This window comes from Hibiscus syriacus, unplaced genomic scaffold (genome assembly GCF_006381635.1).
Source record: "Hibiscus syriacus cultivar Baekdansim isolate YM2019G1 unplaced genomic scaffold, ASM638163v2 tig00110387_pilon, whole genome shotgun sequence".
Lineage (NCBI taxonomy): Eukaryota > Viridiplantae > Streptophyta > Magnoliopsida > Malvales > Malvaceae > Hibiscus > Hibiscus syriacus.
The window spans coordinates 3729611-3747518 of record NW_024062717.1 but is presented as its reverse complement, the minus strand read 5'-3'; the positions used below and the strand labels follow the sequence as shown (position 1 = coordinate 3747518).

At 34.0% G+C, this 17908-nt stretch overlaps 1 protein-coding gene and 1 pseudogene across 1 annotated transcript; one reads left to right on the top strand and one right to left on the bottom strand.

The window, feature by feature from the left end:
* Nucleotides 1–5260: 5260 nt before the first annotated feature.
* LOC120122431 lies at nucleotides 5261–9256 on the top strand (annotated as a pseudogene).
* Nucleotides 9257–10207: 951 nt separating this feature from the next.
* On the bottom strand, nucleotides 10208–13902 carry LOC120122428 (O-fucosyltransferase 39-like). The gene is made up of 11 exons (XM_039141559.1): nucleotides 13491–13902; nucleotides 12821–12883; nucleotides 12606–12687; nucleotides 12441–12511; nucleotides 12226–12314; nucleotides 11906–12109; nucleotides 11437–11707; nucleotides 11110–11337; nucleotides 10802–10999; nucleotides 10424–10654; nucleotides 10208–10294 (listed from the first exon to the last, which is right to left on the bottom strand). Exons 1-10 carry the CDS (start codon nucleotides 13629–13631, stop codon nucleotides 10445–10447), a joined length of 1557 nt encoding a protein of 518 aa, XP_038997490.1. The 5' UTR covers nucleotides 13632–13902; the 3' UTR covers nucleotides 10208–10294; nucleotides 10424–10444.
* Between the last annotated feature and the right edge of the window lie 4006 nt (nucleotides 13903–17908).

Sequence of the window (17908 nt, the reverse complement as noted above, 5' to 3'; positions counted from 1 at the left end):
GAAAAAAATAGAAAAATGCATCCAACGGTCAAGATGCAATGATTGAAGTTGATGATTAAAGGTTTTTTTTATATATTAAAATATAGGGTAAAACATACTACTATATACTAGTTTATTAAGTCTTTTAATTATTAAAAAATTACAAATTAACTTCTTAATTATAGAGAGTTATTTTGTTGAGTCACTCGATTATTAAAAGTTAGAAAATGATTATCTGACTATTTATTATGTTTCAAACTTATCATTTTTATTAAAAAAAATTAACGTCAGTATAAGTAGGAAGTTAACTTGTTGACTAATATATAACAAAATATAATCTCATAATCTCAAACTAAAATTATTATCATATCTCAATTCGTATGTTAACGTTTAACTTAGACGATCGTTAATTTTTAAACAGAAAAGAATGAGTTGGAACATAATGAATAATTTGATAAACATTTTGTAACTTTTAATAATCGAGAGATTCAATAAAACAACTCTTTATAGTCGATTGATCATATTATAACTTTAATAGTCTATATACTCAATAAAATTATATCTTATAGTCGATTGATCATTTGTGTACTTTTAACTTAAAATATAAAATATATATTTTGAACGTTGATTGAGCGAAAAGTGGAGTGAGGAATGTCCAGATTTGCTGACGTGGGTACCGTAAATTCCAATCATTGAGTGTTTAAGCTTCCAACAGCTCATCCCCTGGGTTTATCGAATACTAAATAGGTATATAATGAAAGCTTACATCGTTTATCAATTTGATTATTGTTTTTTCAATTAAATTTTACTCTTTAACCGTATTTCCTAATCAATTTCATCGTACTTCAAATTTAATAATATTACACCATTAAAATTCACAATGACATTCAAGTTAGGGATCACCGGAAGAATGAAATTCACCTTCTCTCGTTTGGTTGTCAATAATTTTATTCTCGATAATATTTTATTACCAACAGTAAATTTTTTTAGGTATATTATCGGAAATGTCATTACCTCATTCCCTTATGTATTGTTAGATTACCGGTGTTTTTGACTAAAATGCCTTTAATTTTTTTTCAAAAATATCATTATTCTTTCATTGAATAATAAAAATTCAACGAATATTACGTTACAAATTTATCCTTAAACTATTTTAGATTTACAAAAAAAATCTATAATTAAAATTTTATATGAAGTTCAGAAGTTAAAATAAAATTTTACCCTCTCATTAAACCTTTTTTATATTTTCAATTTTGTAAAAAAAATATATATATATATAAATTTTATGAATTTAAATTTTTTAAAGAAAATATATAAATATTTTATAGTAATATTATAGTAGAATTCAACTTGTTAAAAAAACAAATATATAATAAGGACAATTTGGTCAAATATACATTTCAATAATCTTTTATTCCTTTAACCAAACACGGTAATCTTACATTCCTGTTAAACCAACCAAACACAAAATACAACATTCTAGTAATCCTATTCTCTGGTAATCTTTTATTCCCACCGGTAATCTTACATTCCGTGAACTAAACGCACCCTTATTGTCATATTATATTATTATTTAAAATAACTATAAAAATCTAAAAATTTAATATATTATTTTTCTAATTATTTGGAGATTTTCGAATTGACTATCAAATAACTCGTTTCAGCTCGTTAAAAATTTGAGTTGATTTCAAGCTTGAGTTAATTCAAATCAAATATTGATCAAATTTTAATCGAATCAATTTCAAATAACTCACTATTTATCTTGTCTTATTTACTACGCTAATTGTATGCAATGTTTTTGTTGAAGATATTGATATCCTCTCTAGGTTTGTAAACGAGTCAAATCGAGTTCGAGTATTGCTGAACTCGACTCGACTTGAAAACTCTGAAATGAAGCTCGACTCGACTCGAAAACTCGCGAGCCTAAAATTTTCAAGTTCGACTTGAACTCAAAATCATGAATCGAAGCTCAAAAAGGCTCAAAATAAAAAAATCTTAAAATTAATCCGGTTAAAACTAAAACTTGAATTCAACCTAAATCTTAAATACATTTATATTGTATTTTTTTAAAAAATCAACACATAAATATTAATATTTTATATTTTTTAAAAAATAAAATTTGAGTATATTATTTTTTGAGTAGCTAGTGAGCTTTTCGAGTCTAATATGAAATAGCTCGTTTCAGCTCGTTAAAAACTCGAGCTCGAGTTGAGACTATTAGAGTCGAGTATTTATCAAATTTTAATTGAATCAATCTCAAATAACTCGCTATATAACTCGTTTCATTTACATCGCTACCCCTCTCCGCCGCAAAGGATGAGATCATGTAATAATGAAATTTATCAATCATCAAACATGTCCTTGGGTTTTATTTGGATATCAGGCCTCTATGCTCCACCTGATTTCCCAAAAGTAAATTTGAGGCCCTAAGCAATCGTTAAGGATGCTCCTCCTATTAATCAGTTCTAATATTTGAATAAGCTTTTAGATATTTGTATTCTATTTTATAAATGAGGAGACGAAGACTTCTAAACTCATCAAATGCTTTCGGTGGTCAAAAGAAAAGTTATTATCCTTATAGGTATTGGGTTAGAGTAGTCGTATCTATAGAACGTGTGTTGTCAATAGGTTAATTTTTTTTTAAACATATACTTCATTGTAATCATCTCATACTATTCAAAAAGAAAACAAACAGAACCCCTAAGGGGGCATTTGGTTCAGGGTATCTCACATTACCGGAGAAATGTAATGTCATTCCCCGTTTGGTTGGCAAACATTCTCAGCCCCCAGTAATAAGTTATTCCCAGCAGTAGTATTTTGGGGTATATTACCAGGAACGTGATTACTTTCTTCCCTTAGATATTATTACATTCCCGACATTTTGAAATAAAATGTCCTTAATTTTTTCCCCAAAAATATCATTCTTCTGTCGTTGAATAAAAAAATTCTACGAATGTTAAATTACAAATTTATCCTTTAACTATTTTAGATTTACAAAAAAATCCATAATTAGAATTTTATATGAAGTTCAGGGGTTAAAATAAAATTTTACCCTTTCATTAAACATATTTATCTTTTTAATTTTGTAAAAAAATTATATAAATTTTATGAATTTAAAATTTTTAAAGAATATATATAAATTAATTATAATAATATTATGGTATAATTCAACTTGTTAAAAAAACAAATATATAATAAGGACAATTTGGTAAAATATACATTCTAATAATCTTTTATTCATTTACCCAAACACTGTAATCTTACATTTACTAAACGAACCAAACACAAAATACAACATTCCCAGTAATCTTATTCCCTCCGATAATCTTATTCCCGCCGATAATCTTACATTCCGTGAACGAATCGCACCCAAAATATAAAGCGGTGAAATTTGAGGATTGAGTTGGAAGCGACGATTAATTTGCAACGACCTTAACTTGTACATTGTTCCCAAACTTGATTTTTGTCTATAAGAAACACAAGAAACTCTTGTGTCGATATCAAGCGAGATGAGCTAAACAACAAGCGTTTTTGTTTCCGAAGTGGCAAAGAGCCACAGCATGTGGTTTCAAACTACTCGTGTCCCAGCACATGAACAAAATCAAAACCGATCCCAACATTGCTTTAACCTCCTCGACCCCAAAGAGGCTTGTTGGAGGAATATCATTGTCATGTTCACTTTCTAATGTTATTATCGGATGAAAAATGGTACATTATCAATAATACTTATTGTCTGAGAATATCAATGCGAATGTCATTACGACATATTTCTTATGAAATGTAATATTCTTGTGCTAATATTACATTTTAAATATTTTGATAAATGCACACATATATGTTAGTTGTATTAATTATATATATATTTTTTAAATATGGAGAAAAACTTATAAACAATAGACCCTTACATCATATTCTTATTATAGAGACGAACTCACATGGTCATGAAAGTAAAATAATAGACATAGTACCAAATTTAAAAGCCTTAGATTCTAAAGGGTACAACTTTAATCAATGATCATCATAGTCTATGAGATTTAAGAATGAGACCTTCAAAGTTTCTGAAAAGATATAATTAAAAGAAAGATCACATCTCCAACTTTTTTATTATAAGATTTTTTCATAACCAATCGAAATATCTTATGAGGAAAAATATGATATTAGCACACAAACTTTCTTCATAAAAATGGAAGTACTGAGAAAAGAACAAATTTATTTTCTTTATAAAGGATCATAATTTTAAAATAAAAATTATAAAAAATGAATATTTAGTTGCATTATTATTGTTTGATATATAAAAAAAATGATAATTTGTTTGATATATGAAAACAAAAATTATAAAAAAAATGATAATTTAGTTCTGTAATTATTATTTGATATCAATAAAAAAATTTATTTTCTTCGTAAAAGATGGCGTTTATTTGTTATTTTTTATTAACTTGTGATAAGTATATGACAATATTTGTTCGAAGATAACTCTAAACCATCTAACATTGAACACTTACATCACATCCCTAACATTCATAATGCTTGAATATGGAACCTCAAGGAACAATAACATTTTTTTTATCACTTAGGTCGCTTGGGTCATGCAATAATTCTTACTTTTAAATATCTTGAATATTATTATTTTAAAAAAGTGGTTATATATAGCAGCTAAATGCTTTCGGCCCATATTAAATTACCCACCTTAGCCCAACTTTCATGGCCGAACTTTTGGGAGAGGAGTAGAGAGAAACGGATAATGGATCCAATGCTAACGCCGTCAAGTTAAAATTTTTAAAAATTTCGACTACCCCGCTCTCCCTTTTCGAACAACAACCCAGGCCTCCTTTATTTTCTCTTTGTTTCCTTCTCTTCCTTTTAGATTTTTGCATATTTTTCTCTTGCAGGAGTTCCTTCCGATCATCAGAAAACCAGGTACTTTTCCGGATCTTTCTTCTCTTTCTCCTTATTTTTCTGCTTGTTAACTGAGGAACTCCAAGAAAATTGATAACTAGATATATATATTTTTTTTTGCTTCCTGCGTTAATTACTAATTCATTGCATTGTCAATTCGTCATTTAAGAATATAGTTTTCATGTTTTATTTTGTGCCTTTAGAGTTTAGTTATTTACTAATGTTTTCACCTTTTGTTTGTTTTGTTAAATCTGGTGTTTGCGACCGTCCGTTTGTTAATTTCCCCCCAAAAAAAACATAGAAGTGAAATCGAAAATAGGTCTCGATTCTTTCTTTATACAAGAGTTTACAAATAGGTCTAATTTTTTTAGCATATTTTCAGGGAAATATGGCAATGACAATGGGGAAGGTTTATGAAGAGCTAGATGAAGTCAAAGTTGAGAACGAGAAGCTAAGGGCTGATATCAAAAGCAAAGCTGAATTATGTGAGCACTTGAAGAACATCCAGAATGAGCTGTCAACAAGGATCCAAGAAGCGAGTTCAAAAATCGAGAAGCAAGCGGAACAACTTCTTGAAAAAGAAGAAGAAATCTCGGTGGTGAAGCAAGCGAATGAAGATCTTAAACACAGTCTGTGTGACAAAGAAACCATCGTCAGGCATTTGAATGCGGCCAACGATAAGATGAGAGTCGAGCGTGACGAAAATAATCAGAAATCGGAACTGGAAAATAGACGCCTGGTACTGGCTTTAGATGAGGCAAATGAGAAGAACGTAGATCTAGAGCAAAAAATTAATGTTCTCAGGGAAGAGATTAAAGGTCTAAAAGCTCACCTGACAGTTTCACAGAGCAAGTGTTCAGAGGATGAAAAAAAGGCCAAAAATCCCGAAGAGCTAAAAGAAACGGATGATTTGGTCGCCAAGGTAGAGGAAGGCAGGAGGAAAGTTGAAGATCAGCTAAAATGGAAGAAGGAACAGTTCAAACACCTAGAAGAAGCCCATGACAAGCTTCGGGACCAGTTCGAGATAAGTAAGAATGAATGGGAACAGGAAAAATCTACGTTGCTCGATGATGTTTCTTCACTGCAGACAAGATTAGATTCTCAGATTCGAATTACAACAGATCTTGAAAACCGTCTAAAAATGTGCAACCAAGCCTTAGTTCATGAAGAAATTCAAAGAAAGTACCTGGAAGCTGAAATTTCAGAGTTCAAAAACACGATTTGGAAATATTTTTTCTGAATGCCAGGATGCAAAGTCACAATTGGATCGCTTGAACTTGCAGAGAGAAAATGAAGTCACAACTCTGAGACATTTATTGGGAACAAAGGAGTCGTTCTATAAGGAAACGGAATATCGAGCAGGAAAACTGGAGAAAGAAAATGAAGAGTTGTTGGCGTCCCTCAAAGAACTCCAGGAAGCTAGAATTCAGGAAGCTAGAAGTTCCTCTTCACTTTTGAAACTAAAAAACAAGCTCAAAAGTGTGGAGCAGATACACAAGGAGTGTTCAGTACATCTCCAGGCTAAAGAAGCTGAATGGAAGTCTCAGCGGGAGGAAATGGCTAGGAAATTAAACAATTACAGCTCTCGGTTAGAGAGTAAAGAAGCTTATCTCAAAGTTCTTGAGATGGAACATGAAGAATACCTTTCTTCAGCTGTACAGTTGAAATTGCAGCATGAGGAGGTTTCTGTTATATTATTGCTGTTAAAATCAGGAATCTCAGAGGCCCAACCAAAACTTGCAAATGTTGAGGCTGAACTCGGCCTCCATGAGAAAGAGAGGGTAGAAAATATTTCTATCCTGAGGCAGCAGCTGGAAATGAAAAATACTGCCCTGGCCAAGGCTCGGAGAGACATCGCAGAAGAACGTGAGAGGACGGCAGTTGTATCCAAGAGGGTTGAAACCTTAGAGCAACTTGAGGATAAGCATCAGTTTATACAGAAAGAGTTCAGTAGATGTAAAGAAATGCTTGAGGAATCATCTAGGTGTCAACTCCGGTTAAAAGAGCATTGTTTGCAGGTGGACAATGATTCAAAAGAGAAAATTAGAGAAGTATGTGATGCTTTAGATGTGACCAATTCTGAACTGGCAGAAGAACGGGAGAAGGTAGCATCTTTGTTAAGCAGAATTGAATCCTTAGATTCGATTGAAAGACAGTGGTTCATGACACAGAAAGAACTTGAGAGTTATAAAGAAAGGCTTGAGGAAGCATCTAGATATCAAGCACACTTGGAAGAGCAAACTTTGAAGATGGAAAGTAAATCTAGAGAGAAACTTAATCAAGTTTGTAAAGCTTTAGATAAAACAAAATCTGACTTGACTGAAGAACGAGAGAGAACAGCTTCTTTGACTAAGAGGGTTGAGTCTTTGGATCGCATTGAAGAGCAGTGGCTCCAGACATTTAAAGAGCTTGAGAGGTACAAGGAAGCATCTATGAGCCAATGTCGGTTAGAAGAACAAACTGCACTTATGAAAAATGAATTCGAGGAGAAACTTCGAGAGAGATGTGATGCTTTAGAAACTGCTAACCTTGAACTGGTTGAAGAACGTGAGAGGACAACTTCTTTATTTAAGAGGCTTGAATTATCAGAGCACTTGGAAGTACAGTGTGTCCTGAGGCAGGAAGAACTAGACAGGTACAAGGAAATGTTTGAGGAGTCATCTAGGTGCCAACTTCGATTACAAGAGCAAAACAGTGAACTGAAAAAGAATTGCAATGCTTTGGAAAAGGAAAATTCTGAATTGAAGGTGAAAATTTGTGAAGGACAAGAAATTGAATTTGAACTATGCATATGGAAATCTATTGCTGAACAGTTAAAAGTAGACTTAGAAGAAAGGCATGAATTGTGTAAAGAATTAGAAACTTCTCTTCTTGCGCAAGTGGAGGTTGGAAAAACTTCCAAGCAAGAGAAGGATGAACTTGTCCGTATAATCCAAGAGAAAGAACGGAGAACAGTTATTCTCCAACAGCAGATAGTGACACTAGAGAAAGAGTTCAAAACAAGGGAATTAGAAGCAAAGAGTTTTGCAGAGGAGAGCATTCTTCAAATCGCAAGAGAACATAACAAGATCATAGAGGATCTTCAGAAAGAGATTGGGTTGCTCGAAGAAGAATCATTGAGACAGGAACTGGAAGGTGTTGCATTTGTGCATATAGGTGCAGAGAGAAAATTTGACCATGAGAAGGACAATCTGTTGCAGCTTGTAAAGGACAAAGATCATAGAATAAATGGTCTCATGCAGGTTGTGAGGTCAATGGAAGAAGATTTTAATAGCTCATTGAATTCCTTTTCCTCACAGCTTGCTGAGAAGCAGACAGAAATTAATACGGTCCATGAAGCTTGGGAGAAGATTGTGACAGATGATATTTTGGCGAAGTTAGAAATGGAAGAGAAAAAATTAATGATTAAGGAGTTGGAGGATGACATTCATAATATACAGGAGAAACTGTTACTGCAGGAAAAGTCCCTTTCTGATTCTAAAAAGCTAGTATTGACTACCGAAGCTGAACTGGAAGCAAAGCATCTGGAAATGAAGAATTTGACTGATCAGATGGAGGCAAGGCTGAGAACATCAGAGGATTTGGTTGATAATCTTAAGAATGAAAAGAAAAATTTGCTCGAAGATATCATGAAGCTGTCAATGCATAGGGAAAATCTGTCTGGATTCATTGAGGGCCTAGGTGACAGGATCAGTGAGTTCTCCAGGGAAGACGCGCAGCTGATGGGATTCTTGGAAAGGATAGTGCAGTCTTTTGATAATAATAACCCTTCAGATTTTAAAGGCTGTGATCATATGGAGGCAAGGCTGAAAGCATCAGAAGCTTCAATCGATGAGCTTAAGAGTGAAAAAACAAATTTGCTCGAAGACATCATGAAGTTGTCAATGGATAGGGAACTTTTACTTGGATTCATTGAGGGCCTAAATGAAAGGATCAGCGAATACACCACTGAAGATGCACAGCTGATAGTATTCTTGGGAAGGATAGTGCAGTCTTTTGACAATAATCCTTCAGACATTAAAGGAAGCGATGAACTCTTTGACTCTCTAAAAGAGAACAAGAATAGTCTTCTTTCTTCTCCATCAACGAATATACCCCATTTCGCTATCGAGGAAAGATCACCATTAACACAACTCAACTAACTGCTACTCAAGTACGAAAGCTATTAATTTTCCTCTTTATTTATTTATTCTGTTAAAGCTTGTGCATGAAGCATGGTGTTCATATCCTTTTCAGCTTTATATTGACAGACCATATCTGCATTAGCATTTGTTGTACGACCATTGAACAAGTTTACCACATATGATTCAATGTTTCATTTTGAATAGCCAGACAACAAGTTTCTCTTGTAATTCCCTTCAGACATTCCGAATAATAAGGGCTCTGGACAGTTTACTGGGAGAAAAGTTTCTAAGCAGTATTCCAAAAAAATATATATATAAATTCATTATTTATTTTAAAATTATTATTTTGAAAAAAAAAAGTAATTACAAATTAGTATATGTTCTAAGTATTTTTAACTATTTGACAATGAACTTCAATTACCCTTGCAATCGTTGGTGCTCAAACCTATGACCTCTATGAATAATAATGATTTCTTTAATTACTGAGGTAAGTTGATTCATATGATCAATGTTTTTTTTAATAAACAAATGAGGAAATATCTTTATAAGATAATCAAAGTTTGGACAAGGTAAAAATGTCATAACATAACTGGATCTAAAATAGTAGAATTAAGAGAAGATGTAGAGAAACAAACTTTGAAACACAACTTGAATAAACTTCATTTAGAGGAGAGTTTCCCGTCAACATGTAGAGACTACTACAGAATTTAACACTGTCAATCATCTTCCTTGAATCAATAGATAATTTAGTGACCGTTCAAATCAATAGATAATTTATTAACAAAAAAAAAAAAACAAATTGCATGCCAATTTTAGAAAATAAAAGAAAGAGGATGAAAGTAGGAAATTGAATGTTCTTTTTTACGCAATAAGTATGATATATTTGAATGGATCTTATTTGTTGTTGATGATGCAGGAAGCTATACTTTTAGATCTCATCAGCCATCACCCAGCCCAGCTTGCATCAATCTTAAGCATGATATATTTGAATGGATCTTATGTCTTAAGACTTATACATAACTTTCATTATAAGTATATTGAATCAGATAAAATGTTGTCAACTGCAAAGTAAAAACTGAAATCTCTTTGCTCGAAACATAGATGTTTCGTGTAATACACTTGCACAAAAAGTTGTTTCCTGTAAGAAAAAATAAAAGTTGTACAGACAGCTTCACTGGCAGAGCCATGCAACAAACGAATCGAGCTATGCATACTCCACTCCGCAGTCCATACACGAGACAATTTGATGTTGACAACCCCATTCTCGATATAAATACTATGGTGGATGCAACAAGCTACTACACAATACTAACAAAGAACAGTAGATCTGATATTTTTATTAGTGGGAGAAATGGGATTGTAATCTTATTTCTGATACCAAGTATACAGGCAACAAATAATAGTTGTAGTAAGGGTAAGCATACCAATAAAATGAGATATAGGGATTAAGCTGGGCACATGCAATCGGGAGCCGGATATGTATATATGGACTGTTTCAGTTTCCTCAACCGCAGTTGCCCTTGTCTATTTTGATGCCCTTCAACCACTGCCTGACGGAATTCCAACCAAGTCATGTTTTTATTAAGGAAGAGTTGGCCCAACAAAGCCATGTTTGGCCTTATCGTCTTCATGTTCTTGAACGTTCGATGTCCCATCTGTTCACATATCATTGCCAAACAAAGAAGACCACAGTTACAAAAGCATTGCAGTTGCAGGATTCACTCAACATTATAGATTTCAAAAGTAAATAAACTTAAAATAAGCATGTAAACTCATAAACGCATTTTTCCAGAAATACTCACCAACGCATTGTGCATATTCCCAGGAGAAGCTGAGACAAAGATGTCACTATGCAAACCCACATAGTAATCAACCGCTGCTAACAACGAAGCCTTTCCTTTTATACAGACTCTTTCCTCCGATGAGGCCAGGTTCTTTTTGCTTTCCATCAACGGAAACAGCCCACGTAGGGTGGCAATCCTGGCTTCGCCTCCGTATACCTGAAATATATGACCATTTGATGAATGCAGCGTAAATAAATTGATGTATTTGAAAAATATTTCAAGTGAAATGATAACATTGCAAAACCAGAATTCCTAAGCCGAAGTACCTTGTGGGAAGCAAGATAAAGACGGGAATTATTATCGAAACCTAAAGCTGCTAGCAGCAGTCCGATTTCTTCAGGAGTCAATGGACAACGACCCTGACTTTTCAACTCTTCATCAGTAAACTGAGAGTTGAGAACCCTCCCTCCCCAAATCGTTTGTCTGTACTTGGCCAGAGCTAACTTTTCAGCTTTACCTCCACCAAAATCACAGGCCGAATGAGCAGCCATATCCTGCATAGAAACAATGATATCTTTTAATATGCTCAATGTATTTCTAAACAATGCCACGGATACTAGGATATTAATCTACAGTACAAGCCAGTTATATACCTTATCAAACCGAAGGTGTGCTACTACAAATTTCTGTGGTCTTTGTTTGTCATTTTGACGAGTGTTTCCTGTAAGATCGTCAATGGCAAGTGCTTGACTCTCAACCGGAGGGTACCTGAGGCGATAGACAAGGGCATCTCCAAGTGCACGAATGTGTGGAACAAAAACAATTGCTTTAAAGTTGACTTTACAACGCAGTTTCTGGATTTCACTTGGCAAGTTGTCAAAAGACAGACGGTGAGAGAATGGAGAAATTGCAGCAATCCCATAGCAGTAAAATTAACAGAACATTTTTATTAGAGTACAGTGAAATCTGCACCGTACGCACACTGGCTATGAATTTAAACAGATCACACAGTGCACGTTTATGTCTAATGTCCAATGACACTAGAGAGTACTTGTATGTCTGAAAACTATCAAAAGCATCGAAAATATGCATACAAATCAAATCGTTAGAGTTGCAACCAACCTCTTAAGTACAGGCAAGACGTTCTCGAGGTACCAATTTGCAGATGCATGAACAGGTGCTCGTTTAATTCTGGTGGCTCGAATAGCAGTGGCATAATACTCTCTTGCGCTCCAAGAGAATTCATCAGGCAGCTCTTTGACAATCATTACATCATCCTTCAATACATTGATAAAGTGATCCACATCAAATATATCCATGAATGAGCTGCAGGGAAAACAGTTACTTCAGAGAAAAATATGCCTCCTTAAACCGGGGCGAAAACTAATTTCCACTCAGAATAAGAACTTGAAAGGATGATCTTTTTTTCCACACATAAGTACCTTGAATCTTGCCAAACCAGATTTACTTCAAGATGTGGGATCACAAGTGTTGCATTCAGTACTTTAGCAACTGCAACAGCATCACATATCTATGAAGCAAAAAGGAATTTAATATCTGACAATCAGGTTGAATGTTTAATCAAGAGACGTAGAATTGTTGGATGTTTTGCAATTTTCGACAACTCTAGAGTACGTAAAATGAAAATGAGACCTACCCCCATTCTTTGCTGGTTGAGTCCACCATCAAGAAAGACCTGAAGATATCCTTCAGATTTCAGGGGCAACGCTGCTCAAACCAATTGAAGAGCAAAATCCAAGAAAATGTAAGTATTGACAATGGAATGAAACAAAAACTGGAAATAGCATTGCAGACCACTCACATGGGGCATTTACGGATTCAAGACATGGTCTCCACCCTTGGTCAGCCAAAGGAGACCAGAGATCAGATGCTTCTCCATTGGACTGAATACAAAACATACAAAATCAAGCAGCAAAATTACAAGTCAATATACAGTCATAAAAGGAAAGCATAACATATATATGCACATGGAGGCACACAGAAGCGAAAAATGCTGCAGGATGGACATCCACTCACACTTTCACGTTGTAAGGCGCTTGTGAGTAAAGGTAAATGTCGAGGTTTCATGACATTCGACTCCTGCAATGAGCACCAAAGGTTAATTACCTTTCCCAAACAAAGCAATACTAAAACAAACCTGAAGTTCCATTTCCTCCCCAAAGTACGAGCATTTATCAAGCTAAACACTCAAGAGAACTGCATAAATAAAATATGTTACCTTTATATTTTTTGTGAATTTTGTGGGGGAATTTAATCAAGAGAATAGAAATACTTGGAGAGGCTAAAGAAAATTTACAAGAATGGAAGAAAAGCTGAATTGCAGGCCACCATTTTACAAATTTCCAGTTCAAGCAAACTAACCATATACTACCAAGACAGAGAATTATAATTTGGGATAATTTTCAATAATGCAATATGATTACCAGACACTTAGCTGCATAAGCCTGCCGCTTCCCAATAAACTTCTGTCGGCAAAACAAACTTAAAACTAACCCTTACTTTTCATTTTTAATGAACTGCAAACTTTTCATTGAAAAATCTCAAATTTCCCATTTTTCATTTCCATGAATTTTCCACAAAGAAAATTAGAACCAACATTTTCAATTGAAAAAAAGGAAAATTCTGCTAAGGAATGTATACATATATATATATATATAGAGAGAGAGAGAGAGAGAGAGGAGCATACCGAGAACGTAGAAGAGGAAGCATTGCTGAATGAAGTAAACAAACAAAGCCAAAAAACTGGGAAAAGCAACACAAATAACCCAGCAATTGCTTCTCTTCTAAGAGGCTGATAATAATAATTCTGATGCTGAAACCTCATCATTTTCCCTATTAAACCTTGAAAACCCAGATCTCCAAAACGATCACTTTCCCCAGTTTTCTGATCTCTCCTTTTTTTTTCCTTTTGCTTCTTCTTTGTAGTTGTCTTTGATATTGGTCGATAGTGATAAGCACTAAAACAAGCAACGGAAACAAAATTTAATCAACAGCCAATAGGAAGCTCAACTCAAGCACCCAACATCACATGAATTCTCTTTTATTTCCTGCTCTTTTCTAACTTTCTGACTTTCTGGACACCTGTATTAGCTTCGATAATAAAATTAGGCAAAACTTTCGAGATAATGTTATGAAATAAATTAATTCACGAGATAAAGCACTTTCAAGATTAATTGTTTAAATAAGATGAAATCTACAGTATTGGCCGTAGCCATGCCTTCCGGGCGACCTATTAAGTCGCTATGTCTTCCCGGCGAGCTATAAGAGATTGCATGTGCCATGCACGCCCCAACACGCTGGGCATCTGAGGCCATCCGACCGAGGCTATCTGAGAGCATCCGAGGCCATCCGAACGAGCTATGCGAGGGCATCCGAGGGCAACCGAGCGAGCTATGCGAGGGAATTCGAGGGAAGCCAAGCGAGGGTAGGTCGTCCGGAGGGCATGGCGACCTATGTGTTGGGACGTGCATGTGCCATTCAACACGTTTTCTCTCTGTTTGAGCAAGTGTAGGTCGCCCGGAGTGCATGGCGATAGGTCGCCAGGAGTGTATGGCGACCTACGGCCAACACTGTGAATTTCACCCTATTTGAGCAATTAATCTTGGGAGTACATTATCTCGTGAATTAATTTCTTTCAGAATATTATCTCGAAAGTTTTGCCGAAAAACCGTGTCCTTTATATAGAGTCCTTATAAAAAAATATACAAACCGTAGATAAAAGTATAAAGCTTCTATGCATGTGCATGTAAAAACAAGAGAACCAACAAAAAATGGTAAATTTGTTGTATGACATTATACATAATAATTGGAATCTGTGAAAGAAATTGTAAATATCTTTTTTTTTATACATTTTTTCCTTTAAAGGTTTGTGAAAAAAAAAATATACAGTATGGTGAGGTGGGGTTTTGATACTTTCGATTAAAGTTTCCATCTTTTTTATCTTTGAATGGTGATAAATAACGTGATCAGAAGCAGACCACCGGCACTGATGAAACTGTTGAAGTCTTTAAGGTTTATATATAAATGCGGTTGTGATATAATGATCTGGTCCCCAACGCTTCTCTAAATCAAATTTTCAGTTTTGTCTAAAATGGAAGTGAAAAAATAGGGTAAACTACAAGTTTAGTATCCCAAATTTCACTTTTGTTCCGTTTTGATCTTTCAACTATTGTTTTTTTTTAAAAAAATCATATCTAACTTTACGTTTTGATTTTTTTTAATTACATGTAGTTAAAAGAGTAACATAAGTACTGACATGGCATTTTTTTTTTACTTTTTCAATGATGACATGACTTTATCTCATGGTGACACATCATCACCTTTAATTTTTTAACGGTGGGTGATCAAAATGAAACTAAAACATAAAGTTAAGTATGATTTTGAAACAAAAAATATAGTTGAATGACCAACATGAAACAAACATAATTGGAGTACTAAAAGTGTAGTTTACCCAAAAAAATATGTGGTATATTGATAAAAAAGAAGCATCGTTTTGGCCATCCTCTATCTCTGGGTGTTTATTTTGTTGTTTAAAAGTGGCACATTCGCTTTCTCTAATAACTAATTGGAAAGCATTTTAATCATCCTATGATAAAATTACATTTCTCATCCTCTGTAACCCCACAGACCGATAAGGGTAACCAAATCCGATCCGGGGTGTCACATTAGGACCACCGGAGCGACCCACTGTAAAAATAGCAGAAAATTTAAAACTTTTTATCAGAACATGCAAACTTATAAAATCATTTGTCGCTATTTAAAAATAAAACAGATTTTCAGACTCATATATAAATCAAAATACAATTACATGCCCCCTAATCACATGTACCATACTCTGCAACAACGCCGAAAGAACTCCCTTACTGAAGTCGATAGATGCACTAGTACAATTCTTTTAACCTGAAAAGGTGAGTAATAGAATGAGCTTCGAAAAGCTCAGTAATACAGAACTACCAGATTATACTGAAAAACGTGCAGATACAGATAAACATATTTTCCTTATTGGTTCAGATATTTACAGATTTTTATACTGAGCAGGGATCCTACTGATATTTCAGGTGCTAACGGACAATGAGCTTTCAGTTCAGATAAATAATTCGGATGATTGAGTTCAGGAGTTCAGAATAGGTTTTCTAGTGTGTTCCTGAAAAATTCAGTAAAAAGATACAGATCTTTTAAAACATATATATATATATACCCCCATCCGTTCACATCATAAATGTGTAGGTTCCCCAGAACCATACACCCAACCGCACATGCCATTTAGACCCTGAGCACAAAGCCGAGGAGTCTGCAGATAATCTTCCTCCAACAATAAACCCCCAGATAAAACATTTCTCCGTCGGTAAACGGAGATATCAGAAATCAAAACATAATTCAGATCAGATATCAGAACAGAATCCAGGTTAGGAATCAGAACAGATTTCAGATCAGATGTCAAAACATAATTCAAATCAGAAATCAGATAAAATATTCATATAAGTAAGGAACACACTAGAGTTTCCAGATATTATTTAGAGATACATGATAATCTTATCGGGCAGAGAAACACAAATCTTTAGTTTACCGATAGAATGTTGAAATTTAGAATCACTATTGGAAGAGTTCATTAACTGACAGAATCATCAATTATTCAGAATGTGAATTATCAGGATCATATCTTATTCGGACAGTTTTCAGAAGTTGTACGTAATCAGAAGGGTATTCAGAATCCTTTGTATCCATGTCAATTGATCGGATAATCGAACAACTTGATAACGAAGATTCAGAACCTTAACAATTTATATCCACTGGTCAATTCATTTCCCTTCCAGGGTATTTACTTTTTAATACCACAAATTCTTGTTCATAGATCACCTTCAGAATCATCGCTGAATAGATCTTCCAATGATCTTTATTTCATTTCCAAACTTCCACGATATCATGAAATACTGACGTGCTTGATTTGTAGTTCATGTTCCATAAGGACAGTACATCTTATAAACTCATCAGAATTTCCAGACTTATCCAATTCACTTACTTAATCCTCGATCATTGAGGTTACTTAGCTTATTTAGCAGTCAAATCCATTCCAGTTACTTCGGGGTTTTTCAGATTAATTTAGACGTTACTGAATTTTAGATACATGTTGTACTTCCATTCCATTCGATTTGGTCTTCATGGTTGATTTGACTAACAAACGTCCAATTCATAGTACTGAATGCGATCTAGAGTTGAGTTGAGTTGAATACTTCCAAAATTATCATCGAGCCAAACTTAAGAAGACGAACACGCATTCCAGTAATATCTATGCCATTCAGGTATTGACATAGATTTAGGGTTGATCTACTCACTTAAATTGTTTTCCATTTCTTTTAAAGGTATGCCAATACCTATGTTTATTTGGATTCCTTAATTAATCCAAGACATTTACTTGGTATAGGTCATGAGGGTATTTTGGTAATTTTGGTATTTAGTTTTATTCCATTTATTTCAGAGCTCGAGGATATCCAATCATTCCTGAGCTTGGTGATAATCTTGGGTCATTTCCATTATAGGGGTATTTTGGTCATTTTACAGATCTACGGTATTTCAATCTTTTCCTGCCATCTGGTCTTATTATTTAATTCAATATTATCATTTACTTCAGTCATTTCGAACAATTCTGACAGCAGAATACCCCCGATAAATTACTCTTCAAGTATTTACTCATTATTTGAATATTTTCGGGTCAAGTGTCTTCTCAGATTTTACAAACGGAATATCATGAATTTTTCTATACAAAGACAGGATCTTAACAATTAAATTCTTACTTAATCGAGTTGAGTACAAATCCTCAAAGTACTTTCTCATTCAAGGTCAATTCAGACTATTTTATCTCTCAAGGGCATTTTCGTTATTTCTTAACCAAATAATTTCGCTATTAGCTCTTCACGAAAATAATTATAATTAAAGATCCTATGGTTAATTGCTTTCTCCAATATTCTCTGATCTTGAAAAGATTCCTTAACAGACTTCTAGCATCTTGTTCAACTCCTCTTGGGTTAAAAACCGGTTATCTATATTTTCTAAGCAAAACTAGTATTTCTTTTGCACATCAATAGTTTCATCATATCAATATGTCTT

Bases quoted from the DNA above. Each gene is read 5' to 3' on its own strand.
- LOC120122428 (XM_039141559.1), bottom strand. From the start codon at position 13,631: ATGATGAGGTTTCAGCATCAGAATTATTATTATCAGCCTCTTAGAAGA. The intron at 12,512-12,605 runs GTGAGTGGTCTG...TGGTTTGAGCAG, and splicing joins TGAATCCGTAAATGCCCCAT to CGTTGCCCCTGAAATCTGAA. The intron at 11,000-11,109 runs GTACTTCGGCTT...CATATATTTCAG, and splicing joins TTTATCTTGCTTCCCACAAG to GTATACGGAGGCGAAGCCAG.